The sequence below is a fragment of the Coenobita brevimanus genome, chromosome 74 (genome assembly GCF_032717465.1).
Source record: "Coenobita brevimanus isolate Jiangsu-jjx chromosome 74, ASM3271746v2, whole genome shotgun sequence".
NCBI classification, from domain to species: Eukaryota; Metazoa; Arthropoda; class Malacostraca; order Decapoda; family Coenobitidae; genus Coenobita; species Coenobita brevimanus.
In genome coordinates, this window is record NC_137027.1 from 20,815,474 (window position 1) to 20,840,442 (window position 24,969).

General features: G+C 40.3%; 1 protein-coding gene across 1 annotated transcript; it reads left to right on the forward strand.

The window, feature by feature from the left end:
* Nucleotides 1-10,384: 10,384 nt before the first annotated feature.
* LOC145407838 (uncharacterized) lies at nucleotides 10,385-14,158 on the forward strand. The gene is made up of 2 exons (XM_080278693.1): nucleotides 10,385-10,460; nucleotides 12,896-14,158. The coding sequence occupies exons 1-2, from the start codon at nucleotides 10,403-10,405 to the stop codon at nucleotides 13,138-13,140; spliced, it is 303 nt and encodes a 100-aa protein (XP_080134819.1). The 5' UTR covers nucleotides 10,385-10,402; the 3' UTR covers nucleotides 13,141-14,158.
* The last annotated feature ends 10,811 nt before the right edge of the window (nucleotides 14,159-24,969 follow it).

A 24,969-nucleotide genomic window follows, 5' to 3' on the forward strand; every position in this document is an offset into this window, starting at 1 on the left:
AGAAGTTCATATTTTAGCTTTCTTTTATAAGCACTTTGATCAAAGTGAAGGCTGCAGATGCGAGCAGTATTCGGATTAATTGTGTCTTTCCTCTTGCACAGATGAATCCACTTACGTCTAATCTCTTCATCTTTGGGGAAAATATGGAAAGTTATATCCCCACCTTTCTTCAGTAAAGAGTTACAGCCAAACAATGCACAATTGGTAGGCATTATTTCACTGGGCACATACAATGGAATAAAGTGCAGGTGACAGAGGTGACCTGTTTGGCGCCGTGACCTCTGAGCAACTGAGTCTACTTCTCACTATATGGCAACCCCTTCTCGGAAGACCTCACCTGGTGTCTTCGCCATGACGTCATGCGCAAACGCGACGCGTTTTTGGGTCGATATGGTCAGACCCTGTATGTATATGGGTCCTGATACTACCCTTGGCTACCTGGCCACTTACGGGCCTTGTAACAATGAGCGCTCCTCTCAGTGCATTAGTATCATATGTATAGGTATTGTCTCTAAACATATGCTGATTCATTTCTGTGCATTTCAGCTTATACAAAGAACTTCTGTGGCATTTCAGAATGGCATCAAATTGACGTGCTTGTGTAAATCACCCTGACAACTACTGCTATGTCTGTGGACAATATACACCTATACAACAGAGAAGAAACATAGCGACAGCATCAAGGATGAAACTTGCCTACAAGTACCATTTTGGTTGTATGGTAGGAGACCAAGAGAGGGACTGGGCGCCACATATTGTCGTGCACAATGCAATGCAATATTAACCGCTTGGCTGAATGGTAAAAGAATGGCTATGCCATTTGCAGTGCCCAGGATTTGGCGTGAGCCCATAAATCACCATGATCATTGTTATTTTAGTCTTACAAAGATAGCAAGATTTTCAAAGAAAAATAAATCAATGATCAAGTACCCAAACTGTCAATCAGCCTTAAAACCAGTACGACATGACGAAGAAAACCCACCGCCACTTTTACCACCAATGGTCACAGACAACGGTTCTTCTGACGCTTCAGCTAGTGATATGGAAGTAGAGAAAGATAACCCATATGTTCCAGTCGCAGATAGTTCCCCACATCTGGAAAGTCAAGCAGAGTTAAATGACTTGGTGCGCGATTTGGAATTTACAAAAGTCAGAGTTGCTTGGTTCCAGACTTCAAGAATGGAATCTTCTACAGCCAAGTACCAAAGTTTTGTATTTCCTTAGGTGTCACTTGAATTTTTCATCATTTTACTTCAAGGAGAAAAGAGTTTATTTCTGCTATGATATCAGTGATCTAATGCAAGAGATTGGGTGTGACTATGTTCCCAAAGAATGGAGACTTTTCATTGATTCCAGTAAAGTGAGTCTTAAAGCTATCTTATTGCACAAATCCAATGGGAAACCTTCAATACCTTTAGCCCATAACACAGGTCTTAAAGAGACTTATGAATCATGGAACTACTGCAAAGGTTCATCAGATTCAAGGAACATATGGAGTATTTGTGGTGACCTTAAAGTTATATCCTTGCTCCTTGGTCTACAGTTGGGTTACACAAAGCATAAGTGCTTTCTGTGTTTCTGGAATAGCAGAGACGATAGGAATCACTACAAAAAGCATTGCTGGCCATGTACAACTGAACATGTTGTTGGTGAACATAATATACAACATCCAGCACTAGTTGATCCTCTGAAAATACATCTTCCGTCACTTCATATTAAACTTGGGCTCATGAAAAATTCTGCGAAAGGTATGGATTCTCAGTGGAGTGGTTTTCAATACTTAAAGGACAAATTCAATGGAATTCTTACTGATGCAAAGTTAGATGCTGGAGTTTTCACTGGGCCACGGATCCGTAGCGTCATCTGCGACTCATTGTTCCCCCTTAAACTAAAGGAGATGGAACTAACTGCATCGACATCTTTTGTTCATGTTTTTAAAGATTTTCTTGGAAACCACTGAGGTGAAAACTACCGTGAACTGGTAGATAACATGCTGGAAGCTTATGAATGAATGGGATGCAGGATGTCTTTTAAAATGCATTTTTTACACTCACATCTTGACTTCTTCCCTGTGAACCTTGGTGCTGTAAGTGACGAGCATGGCGAGCGTTGCCACCAGGAGATCTTTGTTAATGGATTGCAGATATCAAGGGAACTTCAACCCAGATATGATGGGTGATTACTGTTTGTTCCTGCAACGAGACAGCACTTCATCCCACAAGAGACAATGGATGAGATCACAACAAAGATTCACGCACTTTGGGTGGATGGTTTGGCGTATGGGGTGGTAACTCCGCCAGTGAAAATTCACTGTCCGTCCTAAGCCAGAATAAGAGAGGAAGGATACCCCTATTAGCATTATTTAAGCATGGCTAACATAAAATGTGGTACAGAAAAGGTAGATAGTCTGCTTACATATTACACGCCGGGGAGGGAAAAGAGAAAAAAAAGGTTCTTCTGTTACACAAACTCAGGATGTCATACGGAAATTTGGCTATCAGATCTGAAATCAGGATCACAGATTTAGAGGGAAATAGTAGTTCCCATGCCTGTTACAGAAAAAAATAAAAGAAATTTGTTGCCTAGTGTAATAATAATAATAATAATAATAATAATAATATAATTATCTATCTATCTATTGCCAGACTCCTTAATCCCGTAAGGGGAGGCCACAAGCAAATCGCCTGCATGTCTCCCTGTCCAACGCCATTTCACTGCCATACTCGTAGCTCACCCCCACCCTCTATCATTTACCTCTCCACTCCATCGCTTCATCTCATCCTTGGCCTCCCCCTCTCTCTCCCCTCCTCAACCTTACTCACATACACTCTCCTCGTCAGTCTCTTCCTCTTCATCCTCTCCATATGACCTAACCACCTCAGTGTGTTTCTCCTAACGCTTCCTATCACATCCATATCCACACCACACCGATTCCTCACTTCCTCTTTCGTCAGTCTGTCTCTCCATGTGACTCCACATGGTCTTCTCGAATAACTGATTTCCACTGCTCTCACTCTTGACTTGTGTCCATGCAACTAGGTCTATGCTTCACGTCCATACGTAAGGGATGGTATAACAATACTATCATTCAATGACTTTTTCATTTCCATGCTCACTTCTATGTTTCCTATCACTGTTTTCAAAGAACCAGGAATCTTTCTTCCTTGCTGTACCCTTTCAAGCATTTCATCCTCTAAACTTCCATCTTTACTCAACACACTACTCAAGTACTTAAATGTGCTCACATTTTCCATTTCCTCCTCATCCAACTTCACTATACATTCACTGACTCCATTTCTCTCGAAGATCATAAATTTACTCTTCCCTACATATTCGCCTCTAGATTCCATTTCTCATACACTCTCCGAAACTCATTCAGCAACTCTTGCAGCTCCCCTTCGTCTTCCCTTAACAACACAGTATCATCTGGAAACAACAATATACGGAGTTTCCACGCATTGCCCTCTCTCATTACGGTTGCTACAACATCCGCTGCCATACGTTGAATCTCTTTTGTAACCCTATCCATATACAGATTGAACAACCATGGGGATATGACTCATCCCTGTTTCAATCCGACCTTCAAACAGAAAAATTCACTTAGTTCACTGTTCACATGCATTGCAGCCTTAGCACAATCATAAATATTCTTCACGGCATTCAGCAACTTCCCATTTACTCCATATATTCTTAATACTTTCCACAATCATTTTTTATCCACCCTGTCATATGTTTTTATTTCCAAATCATGGAGGCCGCATATAACTTCTTTCTCTTCTTTAGAAACTTTTCCACTAAAGACCTAAGAATGAATATCTGATCTACACAACCTCTTCCCTCCATAAAAAACTTATTCCTTTGTTATTTTCCTAACTCTGTCAATAAGTATCCTACCATATACTTTTCCTATTACACTAAGAAGACAAATACCCCTATGATTGCCACACACTTCTTTTTCCCCTTTTCCCTTGTACAGGTGGATAATTATACCTGACTTCCACTCCTCCGGGACTTTACCTTCCTCCTAGGCCAATCTCCACATCTTCCACATCCATTCTACTAATACCTCTCTCCCAAGCTTCAGCATTTCACCACACACACTCCATCAGTTCCTGTGGCTTTGCCCCTTCCTGGCTTCTTTGTTGCCTCCACAACTTCCATTCTACCGATATCTTCCTTTCTTTTCACATCCTCTTTCTCCCAGCCATTCCCCAGTCACTTATATTCGCATTACTTCCCTTCTCTATGTTCAACAATTCCTTAAAGTGTTCTCTCCATCTGCTCCCCTTTTCTTCTTTCTCCACCAGTAATCTAAGATTTTCATCTTTCACTCCCAGGCATACTTATTTAGCATCCTGTCTAACTCTCTTTACTTTTTTCTAGAACATTTTCATACATTCCTTCGATTTTACACTCAGATTCATTCCAAATTCCTCATCCACTCTCTTACTAAACTTTTCACCTCTTTCTTCCTCTCTCTATATAAGTCTCTCTTCTGTCTTTCAACTTCTTCCACACCCCTGTTTCTCATTCACTCACTATATGCTTTCTTTTTTTGTATTACAGCCTGTCTCACCTCTTCATTCCACAGTGCTGTTCCTTGCACCCCCTTCGTCTTCTCATCACCCCAGCACCACCTCACATGCTCCACATATTAACTATGTGAGTGAATAACTGGCACACACCTTCTACGTCTCCCATCTGCTCCAAATCATATTTACCCAATCGCTCCTCCACTTCTTTCTTATAGTCTGCCATTTTTCCATCCCCTGGTAACCTTTCTACCCTTCTTGTAAAAACAACTTTTTCCTGTCCTTCCCTTCTTCTATTCCTCCACGTCATTTCAACTTTGACTTTCACCACCACCAAGTGGTGGTCAGAAAGTCCACACAACAAACATCTATATGCTCTTGCATCCATTGCATGACATCTCATTCTCTCATCCACAGACACATAATCATTCTTTGCGTTCCATTGATTCAGTTCACCACCCACCCTTCTCATCACACGGCATATATACCTGTGGATCATTTTGTGCCTGAAGACGGAATTGGCTATCACCAACCCTCTCCTGGCACAAATGTCCATTAGAGCACTGCCATTCTCATCCACATCTGAAGGCGCACCCCACTCACCAACTACTCCATCCACCTTCACATTCCCTACATTTCCATTGATATCTCCAATCAGAAACACTCTCTCATTCCTTTCAAACTTTTCCATGCACTCTTCCACGTTTGTCCAAAACTCTTCATTCACTTATTCTTATTTTTTCACTCATCGTCACCCGGAAATCGAAAAAATCCACACACACACACACACACACACACACACACACACACACACACACACACACACACACACACACACACACACACACACACACACACACACACTCATCCCAAACCTACACTTTACTATCCGGTGGCCTTCAAAACTCGCTACTCCTCTCCGGTGGCGAATTATTCCTGATTCTACACATCCATATCCTCTTCTACATATATTCCTGATTCAAACCATATAGATATAAGAAAGATATATATTGTAGAAGAAAAAACAGTGGTGAAATATACAAAATAAATCGTCTAGGAAGAGGTGTTATGGAGCCATCCGTGTTACCTGGGGTCACCTGGCTAAAAAGGTAATCAAACAAACTGAATTTAGAAAACGTTTAATTAATCTGCAGTACATAAATTTCCTTTTTAAAAATATTTGTGATGATTTGCTACTCATATTCTTTCATTTTTGGTCCGTGGTGTATTATTATTTATATTATTATTAGTAAAGACAATAAATGCATTTAATGTTTATCTTTATTATCTTTATCTATCTGCCTGTTTTTCTACCTGTGTTTGTGTATGTGTCTGTTTATCCATCTGTTTATCTGTCATTTTATCTATCTGTGTATTTATATCTGTTTGTCTATTCATCTATCTATATATCGATGTATCTATCTAGATATCTATGTAGATATCTTTTTCATTCAGTACAATACACCTTTATCTATGTAAAATTTTCTATCTACTATCTATCTGTTCATCCATCCATCTTTATATCTATCTTTCTATCTATCTATCTACGAATATATTCTCGATTTTGTTTTTCAGAAAACCTGTTTCTAAATATATATATATATATATATATATATATATATATATATATATATATATATATATATATATATATATATATAGATAGATAGATAGATACATACATACATACATACGTACATATATTTTAATGCAAGGAAGAAGGAACCAAAGGCCAGGAGCCGGCAAACTATTCCTTCCAAGGAAAAGCAAAAACAATACAAAAGAGCCAAAGTAAAGATCTATGTATCCATCTACCTATTTTTATATTTATCTATCTATCCATCTATCTATCTATATTTATCTATCCATTCCTTTGTATCTATCCATCCGTCCATCCATCCACCTACATATCTACAAGTATCTATCCATCTACTCATCCATCCATCTATCTATCCATCCACCTACATATCCATCTATCTATCGTAACAAACAAGGTGTGTGTGGAGTTAAGTGCTTGTCTCTGAATTCCACCAACACTTACTCTCCTCACAATTGACACACTTCATTATCGTCTATTTTGCAGTGTTACGACTTTCTTCATTCAATTCCTACTGTAAAATGGTAGTAGTAGTAGTAGTAGAAGTGGTGGTGGTGGTGGTGGTGGTGGTGGTGGTGGTAGCAGCAGGAGCAGCAACAGTAGCAGCAGCAGCAGCAGCGCAGTAGTAGTAGTAGCAGTAGTAGTAGCAGCAGCAGCACGTTCGGAACAGCTCTAGGTCTTATGTTCCCACAGCCGCCATTTTTGTTCCGGCTGCCCGCGATTTCGTTCCCTCTGGAGCCTAGGAGTGTCAATACCGTGGCCCTGAACCGTCTCATGGTGGGGGCAGGTCTAGTTGCGGTGGATGGGGAGGAAGGGAGGGGGGTGTCGTCTGTTGGGTCTGGGTGGCTAGTGGGTCCAATACAGAGTTTTTCCCTGTGGAAGATGTAGTTGTGATGATGATGATGATGATGGTGATGATAATGAGAATAATTGTGATGATGATAATGGTTGTGATGATGATGATGATAAAGATGATGATTTTTTTTTTTATAAATAACAGAACGGAGGAAGGAAAAACAAATGGGAAAAAAAAAAATAATCCATACACTAGATTACTGGTGTCCTCTGTTCATAAAATGTCTGTAACAGTTAGACTTGAACAGTTGTGGGTTGAAATTTGGAGGAAAACAACTCTGGGGAAGCGAGTTCCAGAGTGATGCAGTTTGGGGAATGAAAGAATTCTGATAGGCAGAAGTTCTGCAATATGGCTGAGTGACATTCCATTCATGAGCGCTACCAGATGCCCGTGTAGCACGAGGGAAGGCATAGAGAGGTGGCACCATGGACGCAACTTCGTCTGAGCATTTGCCAAAAAAAATCTGTAAAATAATGCAAGGGAGGCAACATTCCTTCTTACTTGCAGGGGAGGTAGTTTATATGTAATGGCAGGGTTGTTAATGATTCTAACAGCTTTATTCTGAATTTTGTCTAGTTGTCTTAATGCAACCTCTCCACAACCATTCCACAAGGGTGAGCAATATTCAAGCTGAGAGCGCACATGACTCTTATAAATTATAGCTAACTGCTCATCGGCGAAGAAGTTACGGACTCTGAACAATAATCCAAGTTTCTTTGAGGCAGTTTTAGCAAGTGATCTGACATGAGAGGTCCAGCTGAGGGCACTGTTAAGTGAGACACCAAGAATTTCAATACTTTTGGAGATGGGAATATTTGTAGCACTGAAGGTAATATACGAATCTGGCAATATCTGTCTATTAGTAAACTGTATATATTTAGTTTTACTAGCATTAAAAGAGACAAGGTTGTTTTGTCCCCATTCACTGATTGTAGATAGATCTTGATTTATGGAGATGGCTGTACTGAGTTGAGAGGTAGAGATATTAGACTTTGTGAATGGATATCAGAGTGTGAATGAACTATGTAGCGTTGAGTCATCTGCATATGAGTGAATGGGATTGTGGGTGACAGATAAGAGATCATTAATATGAACCAGAAATAGGGTTGGCGCCAGAACTGATCCCTGCGGCACGCCGGCGTTGAGTGGAAATTCGAATATATATCATCTACTTTTACTCTTATTTTCTTGTCACTAAGATAAGAAGAAATCAAAGGAACAAAAGACGTTAGTCCATAGCAAGGGAGTTTGGACAGCAGGGAACGGTGCAATACTCTGTCGAAAGCTTTAGAGATATCAAGAGCTACTGCATGAGTTTCTCCAAAAAGATCAATTGATTGATGGATGGTATGAGTTAAGAGATTATGTCAATGGTGGATCTTTCGTGGCGAAAACCGTATTGTCTATCACTAATTAAGTTGTTGGATTCAAGATGTTTAACAATATGCTTATTAATTAAAGTTTCAAATACCTTACCAAGAGAAGATGTGACAGCTATTGGTCTGTAATTTGAGGGGTCAGACGAACTTCCTTTCTTCGGAACTGGGTGGATATTGGCTTCTTTCCATGAATTTGGGAATAAAGAAGTACGTATGCATAGTCTGAATAATTTAGCTAGGACAGAGGCAAGTTCAGGGGAACACTTTTTCAAAACAATTGGCGGAATTCCATCTGGGCCTGTAGCTTTGTTGGTAGGTAAATTGTCTAGGATGGATTTTACGTATCTTGTCTGTATTTTAAGTGGGGCAATTATGGGAGAATCAAGTTCCAGTACTGAGACATTCTGGCTGGTATCATCTATGGTAGAGTTTCTGGCAAAGGTACTAGCAAAGATATCTGCTTTCCCACGTGGGTCATTTGTAATATTGCCATCTGAAGATTTTAGTGGGGGAATGGAAGATGACTTGTTAAAGTTATTATTGAAAGAATTAAGAGTTGACCAGAATATTCTATTGTCATTAGGGTTGTTAAGTAGTTTTGATGCTTGCTTTTGAAGAAAGTTTGATTTAGATAGATTTAATACAGCTTTTGCATGATTTCTAGCAATTTTAAATTGGGAGAGTGATTCAGATGTTTTTGATTTTAAGTAAGAGTTATATGCTAATGACTTTTGGGCTGTTGCTCTGGCACAATTGCCATCAAACCATTTTGGAGAGTTTGATCTTTTAGTGAACTGTTGACTTGGTATGAATAAATCCATACCAGCTAGTATTAAGTCACAAATGTGGGACTGGGTAGAACTGGGATCACTAGAGAAGAAAGACTGCCATGGAACATCAGCAAGATAATTTCTAAATCCATCCCAGTCTGCCCTGTCAAAGTGCCATCGGGTCACCCTGACAGGTTCAGAGTGGGGAGGTGTAGGAGGGTTAACTAATGAGGCTTTAATGAGATTGTGGTCAGAGGATCCAAGTGGTGACAGTACCTCTATCCTGTATTGATCTGGATTATTTGTCAAGAATAAATCCAAGAGATGGGCATTATGGTCAGGATTATCAGGTAATCTGGTTGGTTGCTTTACCAATTGGGTGAGATTAAACGATTCCGCAAACAGCTCGCATTCTAGACCAGCGTCGTCAGTCCGGGCAGAATGCAATAACCATTCAACATCGTGTATGTTAAAATCACCCAAAATGGTAATTTCATTGCTAAGGGCAAGGTCAAGGTTACTCAACTGAGTGGATATGGAATCAAATACACTGGGTTCCGAAGATAAAGACGATGATAGTGGTGACGATGATGATGAGGAGGAAGAGGATAAAAACAAAGAATGATTGTTGGTCTCTACCTCCACCATTATCATCGGTGTATTCTTTTCACTTTAACTTGGAGAGAGAGAGCTGCAAAGCAGGGGGGGGGGATGTATCGGGAAAAGGACATGGAGGAATGATGTTTATTTTTCCTCCCATCCCTCCCCCTCTCTCACCTGGCACAATACACACACACACACACACACACACACACACACACACACACACACACACACTTCTCATACGTTAATAGGGTCCAAGTGGGGCACAAACTGCTGCATCTTCATAATATACACAGTTTTCAATATAAGGGGGTAATTTTTCGGTGTGTATAAAGAGAGGTGTCTTCACCCCCATTGAGCTCTGTAGTAAAACATTTTGAAAATGACTGTTTTCCTAGGAACTTAAGGTTTATTAGTGGACTAAACCTTTAAATGTTAAGGAATTTTGTTTTATACCTGAACTTTTTATTAACTCCGAATAAATAATAACAATAATTCTCTACATAGTGGTATATGACAGTTCCATCTGTGTCCTGATTGGTTAGTTATTATGATGTCACTAGCTCCGCTCCCTCACCACACTTGTGGCTGCTGGGCCAGCCGCCACAAGCGTGCCTGGGTGTGAGAATTCAGTGTGGATCCTGACATCGAGGTGTCTGAACGCCATGGCACCTTTCGCTCTGCTCTGCGTTTTACTGGCTGTTCTTCCTGCTTTGAGTTCAGGTACGGTAATTTATGAAGTTTTTTTGAGATTCGTGATGTTAAGTTCCTTTGAAAATTCATTATGCCTCTTCAGTAGTGATTCATTCTTTCCGCACATCGATATCCTCTCGTGTCTTACAGAGGCAAAGTACCGTATGTCGATATGGAATTTTAAACTGAGATTTTGTTGCACATTTTCCTCAGTGGTTTATTCTCATCATTGCACATTGATATGCTCTTCTATTAGTGGAAACTGTTTCAGTATTAAACAATATAAAAAACGCTCAATAGTTCAGAGATGTTTTATGCAACAAAAATAATAATAATAATAATAATAATAATAATAATAATAGGCTACACCGCTAAAGAAGCGCTGTTACGAAGCCTACTTTGCCACTAAGAATTATAATATATGTTATGTATAATGTTGGTTTTTTCATGGATTTACACACACACACACACACACACACACACACACACACACACACACACACACACACACACACACACACACACACACACACACACACACACACACGCACACACACACACACACACATTTTTCTTTTTTTTTGTCATTTTTCTTCTTATATTTGACTGTTTCGCTCCATTTTTTACTTTACTATTACTAGTAGTAGTAGTAGTAGTAGTAGTAGTGGTAGTAGTAGTAGCAGTAGTATGATTACTACTACTACTACTACTATCATTATTATTATTATTATTATCACTGTTATTATCCTCACCATTATTCCTTATGGTGGGGATATAGGAATCGCCCCTGTCCGTCCGTCTTTCCGTCCGGGCCTGTATCTCGTAAACTACCAGGTGGATTGGCTTCCTATCACACAGAAAGATAGAGTATGTGTCGTAGTTGATTCCCGTATAGGTAAAATTGCCATATTGTCTGTACTTCACGAGCTATGACCATATAAGGAAAAATATGTCTTGTTACCTCCGCCAAGGAGGTTATGTTTTGCCTCGCGTTGGTCGGTAGGATTGTCTGTCTGTTAGCAGGATTACTCAAAAAGTTGCGAGCGGATTTTGATTAAATTTTGTGGAAGGGTGGGGCATGGGCCAAGGAAGAATTATTAAATTTTGGGGCGGATCCGGATCCGGAGTATCCCGCACAATATCTCAAAAAGTTCGCAATGAATTTCAATGAAATTTTATGGAAAGATGGGTCATGGCCCCAAAACGAAGTGATTCAATATGGGGCGGATCCGGATCCTATATCCACTTGTACGGATCTGTATCCTTTTTAATGGCAATTGTATTGGTGGAGTTATGTGCTCTTCCAGCGTTTTCTAGTGTTATATTCTGGAAACTTCTTGCTGGATTCTCTTCATAGCTTACAGAAAAATAGAGTATGAACCGTGATTTATGTCCTTATATATGAAATTGCAACATTTTAAGTATTTTACAAGAGATATCAAAACATGGAAACTAATCTGTAAATAGCTGTATCTTGGAAATTACTTCCTGGATCATCTTAACGTCTAAAAAAACAAGAAGCGGTGCCAAGGCACAGCATGCTTGTGTCCGGGAGTCATTTTAGTGCTGACGTATAAACACAACAGGATATCTAGTCAAAGATGTCACAAAATTTGGAGTAAATCGGGTGAAAATTGATGATGCACCTTTAGGTTTTGGTTCCATGTCGATGTTACGAAATTGAAAACAGTTATGGCGAAAAAAAAAAAATCAATTTTTGGGGTCTACAGCCTGGGCCTTGGCCCATTTTGGGTCAAAATTTAATCAGGTGTTCAGAAGGTCGTAGCCCATCATCCCTGTAATTTTAGTGAAAATCGCACCACTAGTTTTCACGCAAAGTTGTTAACAGACAGACAGACCGTCAAACAAACAGAGTAAACAATAGCCTACCAAACTCCAAGCCCCTCCGGGGCGGGGACGAGTAAAAATAGTGTACTAGTCCTAGTTTATGCCCATATATATATATATATATATATATATATATATATATATATATATATATATATATGGGCATAAACTAGGACTACTATATATATATATATATATATATATATATATATATATATATATATATATATATATATATATATATATATATATATATATATATATATATATATATGGGCATAAACTAGGACTACTACATATATATATATATATATATATATATATATATATATATATATATATATATATATATATATATATATATATATATATATTATATATATATATATATATATATGGGCATAAACTAGGACTACTACATATATATATATATATATATATATATATATATATATATATATATATATATATATATGAAATTGGTATCATTGTCACTATCTCTACTACTATTATCATTATCACTACTGCTATAATTATCATGATCACTACCACTATTACCATCATTACTACTACTATTATCATCACTACTACTATTATTTTTACTTCCTAACCCGCAGCAGTCAGAGCAATCCCCCCCACGTGTGGGCCTGATCCCTGCTGCTTCAGGGGTTTTGACGGCAAGTGTTACTGCGAGCTATCCTGCATCTACAGGTTGAAGAGGTCGTCCGGGGAGCCCACCACGACCACAACGACAACGAAGACGACCAGTACGACTCGAGGTGACCCCAGCATCGGCAGTGTGAGTAGTGGTAAAGGTCGTCGTGAAGCCCCCAGTGGTCGTCGCGCAGTATGGCAGTCGTAAGCAAGAACTCGGCTCCATTATCCTCAACAAGAAAGACAAGAACACCAACAAAAACAACAATAACAGAACAACAAGAATGGCAAATAAACAACAAAGACGAAGAACAATAATACTAGCACAACAACTACAAATCAAGTAAAAAATACAAGAAACAACAACGACAATAACAAGAAACCATCAACAACGAAAACAATGACAACTAGATTGGCACTAAGTAGAGTGCATACCTCCGTCAAGGCCCAACGTGCAGTTCCTTTTAATTCAGTCTAGTCCTGTTTGTTATTGTACGGCAGCTGGAAAAAGACTACCCCCCTGTAAAAGCATATTTAAATCCGCTAGATCCGGAATTTTATATGGATCTGCGCCAAACTGTACACATTCGTAGATACCAACATCCTAAATATGCCTGATTTTTTTTTTCATCAAGATTTATGCAACATTCACTGAAAAATTTCCAAAAATATTGAAAAACTCCTTATATCGCAATGTTATACAGTGAAAAAAAAAAAAAAAATCCTGGATCCGCACCTTTATCCGGATCCGCACCAAAATTTAAAGGAACCTGTTCTGGGCCAAGGTTCATTCTTCTACCAATTTTCTTGGAAATACGTCCAGTAGTTTTTGTGTAATCTTGTTCACAAACCAACCAACCAATAAACAAAAGAACAGGAGTGAAAAGATAACCTCCTAGGCGGAGGTACAAATATATTCCTTTCACGTTAGCTTGGGCCAGATTTTCGTCCTTTTGCAGCTTATTTCACGTAGCTCAGTGGCAGAAAAAGACAATGCTACAGCTCTACATCCCTCCCATAGCACTTCTTCATGACTAGCAATTTGAAGGGGTTAATGAGGGCTATATTTCCCCGCCCCCTTCCGTTCCAAAATTTCCTCCTGCATTTAATAAAATCGCTTGGATGTAATATGGATTACATGAAAAGGTAAAAAAATCTCTCTCTTTCTCTCTGTCTGTCTGTCTGTCTGTCTGTCTCTCTCTCTCTCTCTCTCTCTCTCTCTCTCTCTCTCTTCAAATACATTGTTCAGAGAGTGAAATACCTTGTCTCATTATCCTGTGTGGTGTGGTGTGGTTCGGGTATTACTGACTGGTGTGGTATGATCATGTGTGGTGGTGTGGTGATTGTTACTGACTGGGATGGTATTATACTGTGTGGAGGTATGGTGTGGGTGTTATTGGCTTGTGTGGTAATACCCTGTTTGGTGGCGTGGTGTAGTGTGGTGTGGCTAATATTGACTGGTGTGGTATTGTCCTGTGTGGTGTGGCTATTATTGATTGGTATGGTATTATCATGTATGGTGGTGTGGTGTGGATATTATCGACTGGTCTGGTATATTCCTGTATGGTGGGGCTATTATTGACTGATGTGGATTAATCCTCTGTGGTGGCGTGGTGTGGGTATTACTGACTGGTGTGGTGGTGTGGTGTGGGTATTATCGACTGGTGTGGTACTGTGGTGTGATGTGGCTATTATTGACTGGTGTGGTATTATCCTGTGTGGTGGTGTGGTGTGGCTGTTATTGGTTGGTGTGGTATTGTCCTGTGTGGTGGTGTGGTGTGGGTATTATCGATTGGTCTGGTATTATCCTGTGTGATGGTGTGATGGGGCTATTATTGACACGTGGTGTTGTCATCTATGGTGGCGTGGTGTGGGTATTAGTGACTGGTGTGGTATTGTTCTGTGTGGTGGTGTGTGGCGTGAGTATTATCGACTAGTGTGGTATTATCCTGTGTGGTGGTGTGGTCTGGTGTGGGTATTACTGACTGACATTACTGCATAGACAGAGAAATTCAGACAGCAACAGCCCCTTGCTCCTTTCAGGCTGTCTGGTAGAGAGTTTAAAAGACTGTAGGTCATAGGAAGAGGGAGAGACTAAGGGCGATAGTTCCTCATATGATATACGGTTAAGATGATGACGGTAATGATGATGACGAGGAGGAAAAGGAAGAGGAGAATGATGGTGGTAATGGTGGTGGTGGTGGTGATTGTGGTAATGGTGGTGGTGGTGATGGTGGATAATGAGAAGAGGAGGAGGAGACGAAAACGAACGGTATTTGTGGATATTCAGTAACACCTCTTCCTTAGCAATTTAATATACTCATTACACCCCAGTTTTCTTCTATATCTTATTAACGCAAATTATAAAGAAATTAAAAGATATGCATAACATACGAGGGAATAACATTATGGAGTACGTAAAATAATTAGCCAAAGAGTAACTGTTACGCCATTTCGTTCTTGAGAGAGAGAGAGTGGCTAGTTTTTGATGATTATACGGAATTAGATTTCTCCTATATCTTTTTTCTTTTTACTTCTCTCGTATTACACCATCCATCCCTTCCTTCCCCACTCCCCCCTTCCCTCCCTCCTTCCCCCTTCCCCCTCTCAGTAGTAGTGGTAGTGGTGTATAGATGTTGATGCTGTCTGTGTGGCCTAGCAGACACCATCGACCACAAAGAAACAACACCTTCATGTGGCAGACAGCGCCTGGCCAGGGTGGGAACAAGGTACTTCCACACGGTGAGGTGCAGGTAAAATGAAGGAGGCATACCTCCAGAAGGATGAGCTGTGTATAGGATATATATGAGCAGTAGTGTCAGCCCAGATTATGACTCCTTCGTAAATGTGATTGAGTTCCCCGCCTGGGAGTGTTGTGCACGACCAGCCACAACGTCGCTGCTATGGTAGTACCTCCCAGGACGATGGTAACCATGCAGCTACTACATTTTTTGTGGGCTAACGGGTGCTACACCTTGCCCAAGGGTGACCCGGGACAGTGCAGGGCAGGAGGGTGTCCATCTTCTCTGAATCGGACACATCACAAGACCGCATACCCATGATGTGTCTGGTAATGATGAGCAATTAAGCAAGTTATACTCGTTTTACTCTAATTTGGGCCAGATTTTTTGATTATTTTGTAGTTTATTTCACACTCTACATTCCTTCCATAGCACTTCTTTATGACTGGCATCATATTCTGTTTTAATCTCTGGTAACAGCTTAGAATTCCAGATGCAGAGATGGCAATTTTAGGCCAAGTTATAGTGAAAATGGTATAATACACAATGGAGTATAAAGGAAGGCAAACAGTAGTAGGAAATCCATCATATTATTTTTTATAATGCAATATGTTTTTCAGATTATTTAACTATAATCATATATCGAAATCGTGCTTAAATGTGGAAAAGCAGTTTTTGTCTCAAACCTTCTTCAGATGTAAAATGAAAATAGTTACCTATCTAGCGATCAGTCTATTATCTATCTGCCTATCTATTATCTACTATCTATCTATGACTATCTGTGTGTATGTATGTATGTATGGATGGATAGATGTATGTATGGATGGACATATATGACCATAGATGTATACAATGTGGAGAGAGAGAGAGAGAGAGAGAGATAGAGAGAGAGAGAGATGTGTGTGTGTGTGTGTGTGTGTGTGTGATTTTATATATATATATATATATATATATATAGGCATACCCTGGTTTAATGATGTAATTTGTTATGTGAAACCATCATTAGGCGGGGTATCGTATATCGGGGTACTTTTAACATGTATTTCAACGTGGACTGTTTACCAGTCTCGGGTTTCCCCACAAACCAAGTCCAAAACCCACCCAGATGAGCCCAAAAAGAGGTTTAAAGGCAATCTAAATGTCCTAATAACTGTAAAGGAAGCTAAACTAAGCCAAACACCCGTAAATAACTCACTAAAACAAACAAATCAAATCTGAATATCGTCAAGTATAAGTCTGGAAAACATCAAGCTTAGCAAACTCTACCCCAAAATGACAATGTTCACTCCACCTATGGTTAAAACACATTAATCAAAGTCTAAAAATAGTTTATAAATCAAACTGAACAGAGAATCTTAGTCTAAAATATCATCACAATCGGTATGAGAAAATCAAAACCCATCTTTAACCCGCAGCGTCCCGTCGACGTGGTTTAATGTCCACACGTTCTGTCACTGCCAATCCCGTCGACGTACATAAATGCGAAAAAATTGCAAGGTCCCTAATTTGCACAGTTTTCAATTTTCGCTAGTGATTTTTGGTACGTATACACGTGACACCTTCCTCTACAAGATGCCAGGCAGGGACAATGCCTTACCCAGCATGACCTCCTCCCCCCCCTGCATGCCATTGTCTCAGCAATTCACCTGTTATCAGTGACCTGGCCAGTATAGCCATGTCATGCCATGGTACGAAATTCAGGGCCAGAGTGATTCCCCAATCAATGACAATGTGGAGGACAAACTTTACATAGCGTTAGAGGAAGAAACAGAAATGATGATCAGGTAATGTGGCAAAAAAAGGTCAAATATTAGTGAGTGAAACAATGCTTATAATGCCTATATTACTGCTTGAAAACCAATATACTCTCGTACTACATATAAATTCATACCAAGTAAATAAATAAATACCGTTTATGAGTGGTGTGAAATAGTTATCCTCCCATAGAACTTGTTTTCTTTGGTGCCAGCCTGATAGAAAACCCAGTAAGGTAAGGAGGTACTCCTACCTGCATCGAGTATTTTAAACCTCAGGTGAGCGATTTTTCTATGAATTTTCGATGTTTCTCACCAAAAGCAAAGGTTTGAGCCAAAAATTTTTTTTTCCTAAAATGGTCGGGATTGGGGGGAGTCAGTGGTGGAAAAGTGGTCGGGATGGGGCAGGTTAAACCGGGGTTTGGCCATTGTTAGTTGGGGTATGGTGCAATTTGTACCCCCATCGTTAAGCCGGGGTATTGTATCTAGGGGAATCGTATATCGAGATACTACTGTATGTGTATATATATATATATATATATATATATATATATATATATATATATATATATACAGAAAGTAAAACAAGTATATGTACCAACTTCTCAAAGCTCAGATGAAAAAATAGAAAAATTCTATGATAACATCTTCCAGATTATGGAAGAAAAGACCACATATACTATACTCATGGGAGACTTGAATGAAGAAGTTTGTAAAAAAAAAAGTGGAGAAGCATGTATGGGAAAATTTGGAGTGGGAGAAAGGAATGAAAGAAGAGAAATGGTGGTAAATTTTGCTGAAATGTATAACATGAAAATAATGAACACATCCTTTCATAAAAGAACAGGGAGAAAGTGGACCTGGAGAAGCCTGAATGGAGAAACAAAGAATGAGATCGACTTCTTTATGGCAGATAAGAATAACGCGATCGCAAATGTCACAGTTATCAAGAAAGTAAATACAGGAAGTGACCATAAAATGGTAGGTTGCACAGCCAGATTCATTTCAGAAGTGAAAGAAACAAGATGATTAACCCCTACACCGCGGGCATGTTTACCAATGTTTTGCGTGTCCCGCGGGGTTATTCGGGCTCCGACAGACTCTCAAAAAATATTTGCCAAAAATCAGTTATTAGACCTAGAATATTAAAATTACATATGCTTATGGCACATACCTTCAGCTTTCTCCTGGAATGTTTGTTGAGCCTTGTTCTGTTACCGCAGGACTTGTGGAGACCTCTGAAGTTGGGTAACGAAGTCTCCACTTTACACTTCCCGACAACCCGTAATATGATTACCACAGCCAGATATAAACACTATAAACACTACTCTATGATTTTCAAGTAGTTTGGGATCCATACTCCAAAAAAAAACACTGTGAAAGCAATGGAAATTACGAGCGTGTCTGATCGTCGCACTTGCTCTAGTTCGCTCTTGGTACTCTGTCATTTATTATTCATAAAATCCCTCACACTTTATATTTCTTTTACTATATATATATATATATATATATATATATATATATATATATATATATATATATATATATATATATATATATATATATATATTGTTAATAGAATTAAGGGTCACATGTCAAGGAGAACAGAGTGAGACAGTGTAGAAATTAAAGTAAACCCCCCCTCTCTTAACACCATGAGCTGGCGAGATAGTATGAAATTTAAAATTAAAGAGGAGGAGAAACCTTCATCTAGATCTTGGGTAGAATGAATTAGACGGGTCAGAAACTCAACTGTCCCCCACGAATCCTTCCTATCATCCATCTTCTAACCCTCATCCAACAAAGAGCAGAAGGGAGCCTGACAAAGCCTTGCAATATCCCGATTCTAGAACTCTATCAGTTACAGGGTATCAATGCAGCAGCACGTCTGGAAATGTGTTTTGAATTAGTTGAGCAATGTGATTCTGATGATGTGATGCGAATGCAGATTGCGAAGGGTAGAGTGAGCCCTGAACTTGCCATTTTCATTCATAACAACCAGACAAAGCATAAAGTAGTTCCATGGCTAGCACTTAAGGAATTTCTTAGAACGGAGTTTGCCATTGAAGTCAGTATTGATCGGGCTTGGCAGGAATTAGAATCAATGTGTTATGATTGGCTTTCACGCACCGCTTCATCTGCTAGCATTCGGTGATAGAACATCCATTCCCTAACGAAAAGTTCCCTAACTGCGACAAAGCAATCAAACGGAAGCTGTGGTGTGGCTTACCTCTCCCATCACGAGAAAAACTCGAGGGATTCCTAGACGATGAGTACCCATTAAAGAAGTTCCAAGATAGAGTTGAACATGAATGTCAGTTGTTGGAAGTGAGTCAGACCCCTCATGTCAATGCAGTGCCTGCCGAGAATAACGGAAAGGAAAGGAAACTCGAGAATCAGCCGTTGCCGTCCATACTGGTGAACCAGACAGATCACTTGAGTCCAGCTGGGCTGAAAGACGAAGTGAAAGAATTAAATCGTCAGGTCCGCGAACTCAAATCTAGCCTAGTGCAAGTGAATAAAGGGCAACCTAGCAACTCCCAAACACTTAGTGGTAAATATTGTGTGCACTGTTTAGCTTCATCACAGTCTTCAAGAGTGTTGGCAGAAACCTCCTCCCGGACATTGTTTTGACTGTCATAGACCCGGATGTCGTCGTGGTGACCGTGGGTGTCCTGGACGTAATTGTAAACCTCCAGAACAAAATGACTCTTAATCGAAAGATTCACAAAATCCACACCAGAAGTTATGACTAACCGGTGGTCATACATCCCCCACCATCAGTGTAGTGATTAATGGAAAGATAGTAGAAGCTGTAGTTGATACCGGGAGTAGCTACACTCTAATTAAGGAATCAGCAGTGAAGCGAATTGGAGGAGAAGTAAAGACACGGCGAAACCCACCTCGTTTGCATGAAGTCACAGGTGCCCCTTTGAGAATTATAGGAATCTGCAGGCAGAAATCGGAGTTGGAGATGATAAGATCCTAAACAATGGTTCCCTGTAGTGCCAAATTCTAATAATAATACGGATCTGAACCTAGGCTGCGATATACTAGATCAAGCTCCTCTCATGTAGGATGGAGTAAGGAGAGTCATGGTATGGGGAGGTGCCCCTTATGTTGTGAATCACATTCACCGACAAAGGAACAAGGTCGAAAGAGTGAAGGCTGACCCAGTCGAACCCCCCAACCCATCACAACATTTCTCACAAATCAATCTTCTTACCACCATGAAAGTAGATCCATATCAGTATAAGTTTATGCCCATCCCTGTAAGAGAAGATCCAGGCACTAACCTTATCATCCTCAACCAAGGGTCAGTCATAACAGTCACCCATATTTGGTCAAAGACAGTTCTGTGAATTCAATCTGCATCCCTCTCACTAATGGGACTAAGAAGGATAAGGTGTTTCGTAAGGGCACACTTATTGGATTGTGCGAGAGAATTGATAAGTCACCTTCTGGTAGGGTTAATGTCACTATAATTCACAATGACCTACTCCCAGAAAATGATCAAGTCAGACAAAGTGGGACACGTGTTCAGAGGCTGAAAGAACTAATTGGAGAACTAAACTGGCAACATCTCACTAGTGCCCAGCAAGAAGACTTATCGCACTTAATCCTTATGCATGACCCTCTCCTTATTCTCAACAAAAGTGAGTTAGGATTCATCAGTGGCCCTTCTGCTCATATCAAAGTAGCTGATCCTCAGCCCAGTCGTGGACCTATGTATCGCTATCCTGAACAAGCAAAACAGATCATTGCGGATATCATAGAACGATCTACTGCAGCCTGGCTGTCACCAATTGTACTTGTAAACAAGCTGGATGGTAGCAAACATATGAGTCTTGATTATCATCATGTGAATCAACACCTCGCGACTGACATCTATCCCCTCCCACGATTGGATGAACTAGTAGAACAAGCGGCCAGACATCAGAATTATGTGACTCTTGACATGTGAGAGGTGTATTTCCATATTTTGTTAAACGAAGAAAGTCGTGACCTCACTAACTTCAGATTCAGAGGACTCCCATTCGGACTTAATTACTCCCCTACGATCTTTTCCAGGTGAATGAGTTCAATACTACCCCCCCTTCTACAGAAAGGATGGGTCAAAAATTACTTAGACGATTTGATCCTTAGGGTTCCAGATTTCCCAACTTTACTTGACAGCCATAGGCAGCTTTTCCAGTTACTGAAAATGGAGTGAAATTAAATCTCAGTAAATGTAAATTTGGCCTTAAAGAAGTCACCTTCCTTGGTCATCAGATTTCTGCCAAAGGAAGCAAACCTGATCCGAAGAATGTTGAATTAGTTGCAAAGATGAAACCTCCCACCACAGTAAAGGAAGTAAGGCAATTTCTAGGAATGGGCGGGTTTTCTAGAAAACACGTTCCATCATTTGCAAAGATTGCTACGCCCCTCACTAAGTTAACTAAATCTCGAGTAACATTTATCTGGATGGACGAATGCCAGAAATCCTTTGAACATCTAAAGTCTTGCCTCATGAATGCCCCTGTCTTAATTAGAGCTCAGGCAGAACAACCATTCATTCTCACTACAGATGCTAGTAACACCCATGTTGGTGGAGTTCTGAGCCAGATTCAATCAGATGGTACCAACAAACCGATCGGGTATTTCTCTAAAATGTTGAACCCCTGTGAGACTTGATATTCAGCGACAGATAGAGGCCCTAGCTGTAGTCCTTGCGTGTCATAACGTCCATCATTATCTGTAGGGTACCCATTTTACTGTAGTAACTGATCACCAACCTCTCACAGTATATTCAAGCAGAAGACTAAATCGCCTCGAATGAATCGATAGATCCTAGAAATGCGTGAATATAACTATGACATCCAGTATCTCAAGGGTAAAAACAATTTTGTAGCAGATCAGTTGTCACACCCAATTCGAGTAGTAGTCCGTCCACCTGAAGCCACCTGGCTCGGGTTGGATCAAGAACAAATGAAGGCCCGTCAGAAAGAAGAACCTGTGTGAGGAGAACTAGTGCAGTATCTCGAAGGTGGTCGAGTTCCCGCCAAAAGACTACCCAAAATCACCTTAGATTAGTTTGCTTTAAGAGATGAAGTGTTATATTTTGTGCGGGAGAAGGCAGACGATAGTCTTCATTACAGCCTCATAGTCCCTCGTGCCTTAGTTGTACAGGCCCTTCAACATGCACATGAGTTAACTGGTCATCTAGGACAAAGAAAAACTATCAAAAAGGCTGAAGAACTGTATTACTGGCAAAATCTTAAGGGTGATGTGTGTGAATGTCAAAAAATGCATAACTTGTCAGAGATTTAAGGAGGACTTTGGACTGCAGCACCAGTGGAATGAATTGGCTCCAGTAAATAAGCTGCTGGAGAGGATAGAGATAGATCTTACTGATATGATTGCTAGAGTCTAGGGTTACCGTTATGTTCTTACAGTAGTGGACCATTATAGCCGATTTGTTAGGTTCTTCCCCCTCAAAACAAAACAGTTCACACACATCACAGACAAACTCAGACAGTATGTGGCAGACTATGGCACACCTCGCATTATCATCCTGGACAAGAGAGGCGAATTCACCAGCAGAGACTTTCAGCAATTCTACCAATGTCACCAAATCACCCTCTACTACACGACCCTCTATCATCCCCAAGGGAATGGCGTCACCGAGCGGTTGCATCGGACCCTGAAGTCGGTCCTCTCCGCCCCATGTTGGGGCCACCCTCTTTGATGGCCCCAACTGCTCCAGCCATGTCAGATTGCCATGAATCAGGCAGTCCAAACATCCACGGGACAGCAACTCTGCTTTGCCTTCTTCTCTCGCCACTCACCTAGGCTGGTCGGTGCACCCTTACCCTCTGTCGATGGTGAGGAAGACGAGATGATAGCTGTCACCCATGATCTCATTCGGGAAATGCACTGGAAGATGATGCATTGGTATAGAGACGTCACAAACTGAAGGCGGAAAAATCAGATGGTTGGAGTTGGAACCCTTACGAGTATGTGGATTAAGAGGGAAACTGTGGCACCTGGTACGTGTCGAAAACTTAATATGACATGGGATGGTCCGTTCTGTGTACTGGAAGTGTTGATGGACGGAAGTGTGTACATGGTAGAAAATGTATTCATGGGGAAAAGGGTACAGGACAAGTGAAGGTCTTTTATGGAGGTGAAGAGTGGCTCTTAAAACCCCTGAAAGATGTCTTTGAACCTGATGTAAGTGATGAACAATTACCACCCCATGAGAGACGCCCTCCCCGGAGACTTATTTAAGAATGTTGAGTGTCGAAGCTGGTTATTGCAGTACTAAGTTAAGAGATGGTTAGGGAAATGTGTGCAGGTCGGACTGTCTAACCATTGACTGTGATAATATAAAGTTCAAGAAGAGTTTCATCTTACGTCGAGGGTTCATAAGAGTTTGGGTTATGGGCGCAGCCCAGTTCAGTGGATAATTAATGTGTTTTAATTCGAGGAGCAGTGCACACCTACCCCCTTAAGTTACAGTCAGCATGGTCTAGGGTGTAACAGCGACTTCAGGACCTGACAGGCGTTCATCAATTGCTAGGTGGAGAGTTGGAAGCGTAAGAATGAATGGATGAGAGTATGAGTGCGATTAGCCTGTATGATGTGTGAATGGGAAGCTCCCCTGGGATGATCCTGGCAGCGAGAGTACAGGTCAGTTCGGGTGAGATGACCATGTTGCCACCAAGGCAGGAGGTTGGCTGGGGCACACCTCTCCACTGGATTTCGAGACGGTACCGTGACAAGAAGCGACCCCCTGGGGTATGTGATTTTACTTGTGGACCGACAGGTGCCACTTACAGGAGGAAGAGTCTGGGAAATCTTTGCACAGAAAGATTCACAGTCAATTTTGGTAGGTCCGTCCCGTCCGCACACATGTCCCTAGGAAATGTAGATGAATGATTTGAATGTTGACCTCCGATGTTAAAATATTTTTTTTTCCAGAGGAAGGACCCGTGTAGTGCCATAACTTTAAGTATTAGTATAAGTTAGTATAAGCTAGTATTGTAAGTGTAACTTTAAATCTTAGGTAATATTGTAAATATTCTGTACAGTTCATTTAGCCATTAAATCTTATATTTAAGTTTAGTCTTAGTTGATATTCATATTGTGAACATGATTCTGATATTGATAGTAATGAGTCAAGTACTGGCGTGAATATGATTAATTGTTATACATCTGGACCAGCCGTTCCAACAAAGACGTAAAACCGTGAAATTTTAGTAGGGATTAAAATTAGCGAATATCTTCCTTTATATTCTGACCTAGAAATTTACTTGCCGAAGTCAATAGATTTCCCCTTTTGAACTACGCAGTGGTGAATCAAAAGTGTCTAAATTAAGACTGTTGAAGGTAATCATTTGTGAAGCGTGAAATTCATGTTACTGAAACGTGTATACAGTCACGTAGGCATATAAATCGACACAGGTAATAAAATTGTTTGAATTGATTTGGCTTCGTTATGACTGAAGTTCCTGTATGCTTATCACCAAACTTTCAACATCGTAAGTCATTTATCTACAT